This window comes from Salminus brasiliensis, chromosome 2 (assembly GCF_030463535.1).
Source record: "Salminus brasiliensis chromosome 2, fSalBra1.hap2, whole genome shotgun sequence".
NCBI classification, from domain to species: Eukaryota; Metazoa; Chordata; class Actinopteri; order Characiformes; family Bryconidae; genus Salminus; species Salminus brasiliensis.
In genome coordinates, this window is record NC_132879.1 from 22,860,170 (window position 1) to 22,871,720 (window position 11,551).

An 11,551-nucleotide genomic window follows, 5' to 3' on the forward strand; every position below is an offset into this window, starting at 1 on the left:
TAGCCACTAATCAAACAAGTTAAACTAGACACAGCCGATCCATGTGTGAGTTACATTAGAGCACAAAAATCTGCAGTGAGGGACCTCTCACACACCGAGCAGTGTATTCACATGCACAGTGTACAAGGGCAACAACTGAGGAAAAGTACCAGAAATAACAAGACATGGTCAATAATCACACAACACAATCAGTATCCAGACAGTTCTGAAATAAAACGAGTGTAAAGTCAAGATTGCATACTTAACTGAAGTTACACAGATCAACATAGTTCATGATATCTATGTCTGCTTTAATGTTTTACCGTAATGTCCAAATGACATTTAACAGTGATCATGTGATTTCTGGTAAACTACACCTGTAATAGGCAGTATGGCAGCTTGCGCTTTTCCTTCTCCAAATGAACAGACAGCATAAACTCACTAAAATCAGTTTTAGCTGTTAAACTTGAAGGAACGAATTCCAATATACTAGGTCAATATCTGATAAACAGATATTTAAAAGAAGTTTTAATGTTCAAGTGAACTAAATTTCAATGTCACTTTCTCACACTTATATAGAAATGAAACTGAATTTGGTCTTACTGCAGGATTATGGTCCTAACATTTGCTGTTTTCCAATTTACTTTTCAGCTTAAATATGTTCCATTACAGATTTACTGTAAGGTTATATGTACTTACCACCTACTGAGATATTTTAATTTACTAGAATGTCTAGCACTTGTTAGTTATTGTACTGTAAACTTGGCTAGACTGTGGATAGTTACCCCTAGATCACCCAGATTGTAAAATAATTACAAAGTGCATTTGAGTTAGAACCAGACACTCACAAAGTTAATACTTAGAACTGGCAGCACATTTAGAGCTGTCTCACCTGCCATGCAGGTTTTGGTCTTCATGCTGGGGCCAGCCACTGTGTGCCCTGCTGTCAGCCTGAGGAGATGGCCAGAAACTGCTGCCTCTGTGACTCTGCTTCAGGTTTGGCCTTATTAGTCTGTCTGTTTTGGAGAATTAAGAGCACATCCTGGCTGTTAATTGCTTCAATTCATTTCTAGAAAACAGATCTTTTCAGGATCCAAATTTAAACAAGAGTTCTGCCAATCAGGACTGGTGACATTTTTTTTTGACACAGGCCAAGCCTTTTACATACCTTTGGTGTTTTCTTATGTTTTGGCAACACACTTGTCATCAGATATTTGGAAGAGTGTAGTTAGTTGGAAGTTGGATGTCCTTCCCTAGATTTGCTCTTTCAGCTTTATGAATCACCTTGGCCACCTGTCTCCTCTTAAATAAAAGGTAAAGGTGCACATATTTGTGACTTTGTACAGCTAAATGTGTCCTCTGCATTTTACTCATCTGTGGTAGTGAACACACACACAGTACTGAACTAGGGGCAGTGAATGCACACACACACAGAGCAGGCAGCCAACTCCAGTGCCCAGGGAGGAGGGTAAAGGGCCTTGCTCAAGGGCCCAACAGTGGCAGCTTGCCGAGCCCAGGTATCGTAATTTCCCTGGACTTTATTTGTACCTCACATTTACCTGGCAAATGCATTAAACTGGCTTTGAACTTTACCACTTGTCTGTAAAGCCAGGATGTTTGAAGTCTGTATGAAAAGTGCTCTACAAATAAAGAGTATTAATATTTTACAGAAACTGTAAAATAAGGCATTACCCCAATACAGCTGCTAATGACGTATGAGAATTGTTTTTTGTTTTACTGCCAGTGTATTTTAGTGTTCACAATAACTTGTGTAGTTATGTAACATGTAGCTGGAGCAACATGTACACTTTTTTTTCACAGGATAATTCAAGCATTTTATCCTGGATTTTGTTCTTGCTAGAAATTAAGAGAATAGTTCAATTTTACTTATTGGCATTGATTTGATTACAAAGTTCAGGACTAAAAACTGGACTCAAGGTCCAGGTTTGAGGACCTCTGCTCTAGAACAAAGACTCACGCCCTCATGCCAGGCTTTTAAGACTTCTTTCCCTCCAAACCAGATTTAACCAGACTTACCTGATTAAACACACACCTGTAAAAAACAACAACGGCCTGTTTTAAGTGTACAAACATTAGCCACTAATCAAACAAGTTAAACTAGACACAGCCGATCCATGTGTGAGTTACATTAGAGCACAAAAATCTGCAGTGAGGGACCTCTCACACACCGAGCAGTGTATTCACATGCACAGTGTACAAGGGCAACAACTGAGGAAAAGTACCAGAAATAACAAGACATGGTCAATAATCACACAACACAATCAGTATCCAGACAGTTCTGAAATAAAACGAGTGTAAAGTCAAGATTGCATACTTAACTGAAGTTACACAGATCAACATAGTTCATGATATCTATGTCTGCTTTAATGTTTTACCGTAATGTCCAAATGACATTTAACAGTGATCATGTGATTTCTGGTAAACTACACCTTTAATAGACAGTATGGCAGCTTGCGCTTTCCTTCTCCAAATGAACAGACAGCATAAACTCACTAAAATCAGTTTTAGCTGTTAAACTTGAAGGAACGAATTCCAATATACTAGGTCAATATCTGATAAACAGATATTTAAAAGAAGTTTTAATGTTCAAGTGAACTAAATTTCAATGTCACTTTCTCACACTTATATAGAAATGAAACTGAATTTGGTCTTACTGCAGGATTATGGTCCTAACATTGCTGTTTTCCAATTCACTTTTCGGCTTAAATATGTTCCATTACAGATTTACTGTAAGGTTATATGTACTTACCACCTACTGAGATATTTTAATTTACTAGAATGTCTAGCACCTGTTAGTTATTGTACTGTAAACTTGGCTAGACTGTGGATAGTTACCCCTAGATCACCCAGATTGTAAAATAATTACAAAGTGCATTTGAGTTAGAACCAGACACTCACAAAGTTAATACTTAGAACTGGCAGCACATTTACCACCAGGGTACCTGGAATAATTTCCCAGGACTTTGTTTGTACCTCACAATTACCTGGCAAATGCATAAAACTTTGGCTGCTTTTGAACTTTACCACTTGTATGTAAGGCAAGTATGTATGACGTCTGTATGAAAAGTGCTCTACAAATAAAGAGTATTATTATTTTACAGAAACTGTAAAATAAGGCATTGCCCCAATACAGCTGCTAATGACGTACGAGAATTGTTTTTTGTTTTACTGTTGTTTTTTTTTACTTCCAGTGTATTTTAGTATTCACAATAACTTGTATAGTAACATGTAGCTGAAGCAACATGTACACTTTTTTTCATAGGATATATCAAGCATTTCTTAACCCAATTTACTTCCAGGTTTATTGAATTTCCAACAATTAGTTAGGACTCACCCTGTTAAGAGGTTGAAGGCTGTTTTGCAGACATACTGACTCTCTTCAGTCATCTAGCCATAACAACGAGGCCCTTGTTGCTCAGGTCTTCACACCTGACCATTTCTCCTGCATCCAATGTGTCGACTAACTGTTCCAACTGTTCATTTACTGTCTAAAGTGCATCACAGACCTTGTTTACGGGTTAATCAGCATTAGTCATAATGTTTCATTATGAAGAATGTAATGGGATATTCTGTTGGAGGGCCTTCTAACATCTTTATTGGACCCCTTATATTGACACATGCACACTCCTATACTTATGCTATGGGTAGCTAGCATTAGAGACTGAAATACAGCAAAATCACTGAAGATCGTGTTCTCTCTTCACAGCTCTGTGCTTGGAAGCTCCTATGCCAGCAGATAGCCAGGCTGAAGGTGATGAAGTGAATCTGAAGTCTCAAATGTTTCAGCATTCTTCTGCGGCCCTGCCCGCGTCTCTCTGCCTGGCTGTAGTCTTGGCGCTGACCGTGTTTGCCCTGGTGCGGGCCCGCGCCAAGAAGAGGCTGTGCTGGAGGCGGAGCTATGAGAGACTGAGTGGGGCTGCCAGGCCTGACCCCCGTCCCATGCCTCACGGAGTGCCTGAGCCAGAGGACAGCGGGGACGAGGCAGATGTGGTGTACACCTGCAGAGATGGATCCATCTACCGGCGCTGCAGCTTCATCCACAAGGCCGACACAGAGGAAGAGGAGGGCGAAGAAGAGGAGGAAGCTAATGAAAACACACATCTCAGCAGAGCCTAGGGGGAGCATACACGCACTGCTGCCAGTGACGAAAACACACTGGATTGAAACAAGGACAATTCAAAAAACAAACAAACAAACAAAAAAAAACGCAATCCATACTGTGTATCTTTATTGCTTTCTTGTCTTCTTAATTCTTTTGTATTAAAGAAAATGAATGTTTTTAGAATACTGCTTTTGATACTTTTACAGATACTTTTTATTGTAAGATATATTGTGCTGTATGTATGCGTCACAGCTGTTTTTATGGTTGAGAATAGCAATATATTGTCGGTTTTAACTGGCTGTAGATAATATTAACATTACATTTTGTAAATAAAGACGGTTATGTAAGTCATCTTGAATGTTGTAAAGAATAATCAAAGAATTCCTTGAGAATCCAGCTTAATGAATTTCATTAAAAAAGCAAACTGCATAGTATCTTGAGTGGTGTGATTTCCATCTATTACCATCTATTACTTTCCTTTAAAATTATTGTCTTATTGAAAGGTAAATATTAAAAAAATCTAATTCAGGTTTGTGCATCATACAGTTGCAGTTGGAAGCTTGCATACACTTTTCATGGATATGAATGGCTTTTCATGGCAATTCAAGGCTTTCCATAATTGGATTTATATCAAATAATTTTAAGTAGCTAACATACATCTTTAAAAGAAACACAGGGCTTTAAAGTTTTACATTTTTTCCTGAAATAAATAAAGCATGTGTAATTAAAAATATACATTACTTAGCCCACTTAGACTATTAATTCAGTAGTGCTGAAAGTTTCCAAATGTCTTTTAGCTTTCCAAGGCCACGGCCTTTTAACTTCCTGTTAGTGATCATGATTGACTACAGCTGGTAGCTTCTCTGGTAGCTTCTCTGTGCCCACATTAAGAGTTTTTGTGACAGCACACAATATACCGGCATTTAAGGCAAACAAATAAATAGAATGAAGCTGTAAATAAACAAACCTGAAGTGACTTTGTTACCAAGGCATTAAAGCCAAAAGGAGGCCCTAACTAGTTACATTAACCATTAGCCAATAACATTTATTTACAAATGTTATGTTCCTGTTTATTATTGCTGTCTATGACAGCATGTGTGCATAGCTTCTTCTGACTTTTGAGGTTTGTGGTTTTATTTTAGACCACCAGTGCAGAAAAAGAAGAGTAGTTCCTAACAAGCATCCCTATTCCTATATTCCTGCCAGATGCTGAATTTCTTCAAGTTACTCAGTGCTCAGATGGGTAAGAAATTTAGCTTTCACTCGATTCATAATTCCACAGAAGTAATAGCACTTTTACCCAAGTATGAATTTATATGTGTTTGTTGTGACATGGTTTCCTTTCAGTTCTTTGTTTGTGACGAAGGGGCATACTAAGTATTAATAGCTTTTGCTTAGAGAATACTGTGACGGGAGAAGGAATTACAGAGTCCCTAGTCCCTAGTGCAATGATGGTAGAAACATTAGATGCCAGTGTTCATCCAGCACAGATTTTCATTATCATGCGAACTGTAGATATAAAAAATGCCTTTATCTATTTTGAGGATACAATAAAGATATGGACAACCTGTGTAAAATATCATATTTTAGAGTTTAATTTAGTTAACAATAGAAGTAATATGCCACACAAAGGCATTCATTTTTTTAAGGCTTTACAGTTTCATTCAGTTTTATCATTTTTTCTGAATGTTTCCAAATTACTAGTTTCTGTCTAACTGGGAATGTGGTCTAAAGAACAATCTAATAAGGTGATGCTGATCATTATTACGTCACATGTCACATGGAATACACTTCTTCTCTATAACAATAGCAAATGGAGAGTCGAAACTGTTATTTTGACATCTTTCAGAAGACCACAATGGAAATACGTCTTGTGGGCTTTATGAATACAAAATTCTTTATGCAACAGTCAAACTCTACAGCTTAAACTGATACATTTGAAACAGCTGAATAGAGAGTCTCTGTTAATTAGTACACTATTTGAATATATAGCGTGAGCTGGCCTCTGTAAATGCTTGACCAAAACCCTAAAAAAGGAGACTATAAAACCATAATAACACTGTATTGTGGATCTGGGTTATCCTAGTATATAAATCCTATTATATTTTCTTTGTGAATATATCAAATGAGGATTACTGTAAGTGCAAATTTGTATGTTCATTACATGGTTAGCACATGATTGTCCCTGCTCAACATTTTTCCTCTTCAGTTTACGGTCATAATTCTTTATCTACAAGAAGTTTGCTGAGCAAGCAGCCCTTTGTTCTTCTTAGATACACAAACTTTCATTTATTCAAAGCTGAAAGCCACGCCTGCACTGCTTGTGCATTTACTACGTAATTCTATTCTGACCAGTTTTGTGCAGTGTCACACTCAGTGTTGGGTGACTGGTTTCCTGATGTTGCTTTAACTCCCGAACCTTGCCACATTGAGTGTAGGTAAGACATGGCATCTAAACACAAGCTCCTGAGGAATATCTCCTTCATTTTTATTAGTTTTTCAGTCACTTACCTTGTAATGAACAGTCAGGAAAGGAAAAGCTGCCGTCAGAGTGGGCAACTGGACATGTCACACTTGATAAAGCAGGACATTGGGGAGCTACAAGCTTGTTCGGCCATCATCCAAGGAGACATGGATGGAGTAGACAACCAACACTTCAACAAGCTCCTCGCATCAAGGAAGAAGACTTCTTTCTTATCAGAGTCCTTCTACATGAATGCAACCAAGGACTGTGAAGCTTACATCAGTGACAGAGGCTTTCTAACAATGCCTCTAAGCAAAGAGGAAAGAGATTTCCCCATAGCCTACTCCATGGTGATTCATGAGAAGATTGAGATGTTTGAGAGGCTTCTACGCGCTATTTACTCTCCTCAGAACGTGTACTGTGTCCATGTGGACCTGAAGTCGCCGGAAGCCTTCATGGAGGCTGTAAAGGCTATCATATCTTGTCTGCCCAATGTGTTTGTGGCCAGTAAATTGGAGAGTGTGGTCTACGCCTCCTGGTCTCGAGTTCAAGCCGACATCAACTGCATGCAGGACCTGCTCAAGTCTTCAGTCCAGTGGAGGTATCTGCTCAACACCTGTGGCACAGATTTCCCCATCAAAACCAACGCAGAGATGGTTCGAACTCTGAAGCTGCTCAAGGGGAGGAACAGTATGGAGTCTGAGGCCACAAATGACTACAAAAAGCTGCGTTGGCAGTACCACCATAATGTTACTACAACTTCTTTGATTCGGACGGACATTAAGAAGACCAGTCCACCCATCAAAACCCCCATGTTCACTGGGAATGCTTACTTTGTTGTCTCACGAGAGTTTGTGGAGCACATGTTTAACAGTCAGGAGATCCTAAACTTTATAGAATGGGAGAAAGACACCTACAGTCCAGATGAGCACATGTGGGCTACACTACAGAGGATGCCCAACGTGCCTGGATCCAACCCTCCCAATGAAAAGTATCACGAGTCAGACATGTTGGCCATTGCGAGACTGGTGAAGTGGAGTTATCTTGAAGGGGACTTGATGAAAGGAGCACCGTATCCACCGTGCACTGGGACACACAGACGTGCAGTGTGTGTTTATGGTGCGGGGGACTTAAAATGGATCCTGAGGCAAAAACATCTCTTTGCCAATAAGTTTGACCCGGGGGTGGATGACATTGCTATAAAATGCATGGAGGCTTTTTTAAGGTACAAAGCAGTTCATGATCAGTCATTACTCACTATTGAAAAAAACAACTATACTGAAATGAAACGTGCATAATGCATAACACTTAATATGAATTCATCTGTATATCTTAAACAACTGTACACATGATTTTCTATTTATACATGGTATTTCTAAAACTTTTGACAACGATATCAGTTTAAAAACTGTTTCTAGCCATTAGCAGAATCTTTACGCTGGAAGGTTTGTAGGACTGATGTCTGTAAAGGCAATAATATAATACTATATTTAATACTGTCCAATATTTTGTTGATACAAGATGTTTACAAAGCAAAGATGTTTGTCATCAGCATAGTTTACATATTTTTGAAATTCATCATTTCAATCATTACATTTTCTTGACTATTCCCACACTGCATTAAAGTAATTCAGCACACCTTCAAACACGTCATGACCTTGAGCAATAATCAGCATTGCACTTTATTGTTGTTCAGTTTTGATCTATTCATCTATTTTTTCTTTCAGTTCATAATGGCTTAATGTTTGGTTTTCTAAACAAATCAGACAACATGTACATTTGAATTTTATATGGTATTTAACTGAAACTTTTAAGTAGTTTATAAATGCACAATATAATTTATATATTTCATTGATTTGTATAAATCAATGCTGTCTAAACAAAAACCTTCTCCATTTCTCCATGTTTTTGTCTTTTCGACATAATGTGAAACTGACAGTTTGTACCCACATTTTATGATGAGTGGACCAATGGAAATAAATCTGAAAAAAAAATTACTTAAAATAAAATCTTTATTCTTATATTTGTGTATTTGTATTTTATAAAGATACAAGGTTTTAAAAATGCCACAGATTTTAGATATCTCAGCAATCCTGAAATATACTGGTTTCGCATTTCATGTTGTATCTTGTCACTGTCATGAAAACATTGTTTCTCCTTAACTTTCAATAGTAGTCAATGTAAAAAAGATTTTATTTCAATGCATTTTGGAGCATTTCTATAGGTCCATTCATAATAAAACCATTCATCATTGACACAGTATAAAAAACAGCTGTCAGATTCACAATATAAAAACAGATGTGTGACTACAACTATTCACGTAATTCTTTTAAAGATATTTTGTACAGATTTATAAAAATATTTTAATACCAAAGTTTTTAACTTTTCAAAACCATATTAAAACATAGCTAGATAGATAGAGACAGTAGTGGTGAAAGCAGGACCTAATTTTTAATGGAGATCATTCAGTTGATGCATTAGCTACATAAGGTTCATGCATATGCACATTCCTAAACAAATCTGAAATTAAACAATAACTGAACTGTGAAAAGACATCAATGTGACACCAGTGTGACCAGTCCATTAAATCAGTTGGAAAAACTCCTTGGAAAATGTTGGAAAAGAACACTACAGAGTTAAATAAAAATAAATAATATAAAACAATAAAAAATGGTAAAGCCTAATTTTGACAGTTCACCATTGGCTGCATAGGTAGGGATCCTAACAACATGATGCCAGGAGCCAGTGCTCAGCCAATCCACTGAACAATATTCCAAATGTTCTGTGAGATTTGAAATTTTATTTATTTGTTTTCTTTGCCCCCCCCCCCCCCAGCTGATAAAACATGTTTTAGAATATAGAAGAAAAAGACAAGCAATTATAATATGAGGTGTATTATTATTATTGTTGTTGTTATTGATATTATTATTATTATTATTATTCATCTTTGTATAGAAGCATACACTTTTCACATATGCATGAAAACACACCTTTTATTTATCGCATTGTTTTTCATTTTATTAATATTTTTTAATATGGGCTCTGGGGTGGGGGTGGGTTTTACTCCACACATTGGCAGCATTAAACTGTGGGAAAATGCAGAGGCTGAAATGGCTAAAATGGGGGCAGATGATCATGTACCTTTTTATCCAGCTCTTTTGAACTCTCTTTAGGAGGTAGTCTCTTCACAATAGTAGTTTTGCTCCTTCTCTTCGTCTGATTCTTAAATATGGAAATAAGTATTTCGATTCATTTTGTAAATACAGCTGTAAAGAAAAATAAGAAATTTAATGTTGTCTTTTAAATACTTTTCTTTCTAATATGAATGTTGTTATATTGTACTTAGAAACTGTACCTTTAATATTACCTTTATTAAAAGTGCATTGGACACTGAAACCTTTCCTAATTTAAGTACAGGTGCTTGTAAAAGTTTGGGCACCCTTGGTCAACTTTGCTCTTTTTAAGTGAAAAAAGTAAAGTAAGTTTGGCAACCTTCCAGTCAAAAAGTCTCTGAACATGTTGTATATGTTGTATACCTTATTGCTTAATTATGGCTTTGTAAAATTACAGATTGTCTTTTTAGTAATTACATTCTACAAATTATTAAACAAGACACAATTAAACATTGTGGTTTATTAGTTATATTGCCTCTATCTCTCAGTAAAATAGGGATCAAATATCCATATGTTTTCATGAGATGTCCTTTTCACATGACTGTAGGTACCCACCTAGTTGTCGTTCAGGATTTCCTTTCCCCCAGTAATTACACACCAAACTTATTGGTTATTAAATTCATTTATGTATCCATGTTCTTATTCCGCATTTCCCTGGCCAGGGTCACTGTGGGTCAGGAGCCTACCATCCTGCTTTGTGCCTAATAATGCCGAGTCCACCCGGAGTTATTGGGTGCAAAGCAGGAATCCCATCCAACAGTACTGAACATAATTAAAATTCATGTGTGCAATTGTGTCAATTCACATTTATGACTTCCTACCTGCACTCAGATTACATTTCATTCACATGGTCAACATCAGGAAGACCAGAGGAATACCTTAAGTTAAAATGACGACAATTGATTTGATTGGTGATTCTGCGGCCTGTATTCTCTGTGGTTCTCGTACAGGCTTAATAATAAGCAGGACAGTAAGGGTGGAATTGTACATTTATGTGATGCGTTTAGAAAGCAGAGGGAGGTTAGAATGACTGGTGAAAGCTAGATAATGTCTTTCAGCTTTGTAGATGACAGAGGGGAAAGTCCAGGTGAGTCGACTCAAACCTACCTGGTCAGTTTTTTTACGGTAAGACTTATTTGATTCAATATATCGCATTCAACATTCCACACTGTAGATCCTGTACTGGCCCCAATCCCAAAATGAATGGATAAGATACAGTGAATAGTTTTACCATTAATTAAGAAGTGAGAAACATATGGCTTCTATGGAAAAGACTATGAAAATGCATTTTTTCCATAATGAAATTTGGTGGTTTATGCCATGTTAACGTTAGTCAAGCACAGCCCTAGATGGTGTATGGCAGGAACACATTTGTCTACCTTGTCGGCCTCTTTGGTTCTGGTATAGCATTGCGTTGGCCTGTGTTTGAGCGGAAATTATGGTCTGATGTTGTTGTAGGTCTGATGTGCTGGCAGTTTTGCTCAAGAATATCTTTTTAGTGACCCTTAACTACAAAGTTGTTGTCTGATAGGTACTCCATAAGCTGGTGTAATGGATATATCCTCATCAATAGTAAATGTGAAGCCGACTTTACAGCTGAGAAAGAGAGAGAGAGGTGCACTCAAGCTTAAGCAAATATTAACTAGCCAGTGCAAACAGGGACATATGAGAATAAACTTAAAGAGAGTAGCCTAGAGAGTGATGACAAAGGCCCCTACCTTTTTAAATACTCTCTAGGCTACTCTCTTTAAGTGGAACCTGGACTGGGGAGTGAGCAACATCATCATTTAAAGGAACAGGGCTGTTTAGACC

General features: G+C 37.3%; 1 protein-coding gene across 1 annotated transcript; it reads left to right on the plus strand.

Annotated features, from left to right (window-relative positions):
* Positions 1-6,510: 6,510 nt before the first annotated feature.
* On the plus strand, positions 6,511-8,320 carry gcnt3 (glucosaminyl (N-acetyl) transferase 3, mucin type). Its single transcript, XM_072673683.1, has one exon. It carries the CDS (start codon positions 6,548-6,550, stop codon positions 7,862-7,864), a length of 1,317 nt encoding a protein of 438 aa, XP_072529784.1. The 5' UTR covers positions 6,511-6,547; the 3' UTR covers positions 7,865-8,320.
* The last annotated feature ends 3,231 nt before the right edge of the window (positions 8,321-11,551 follow it).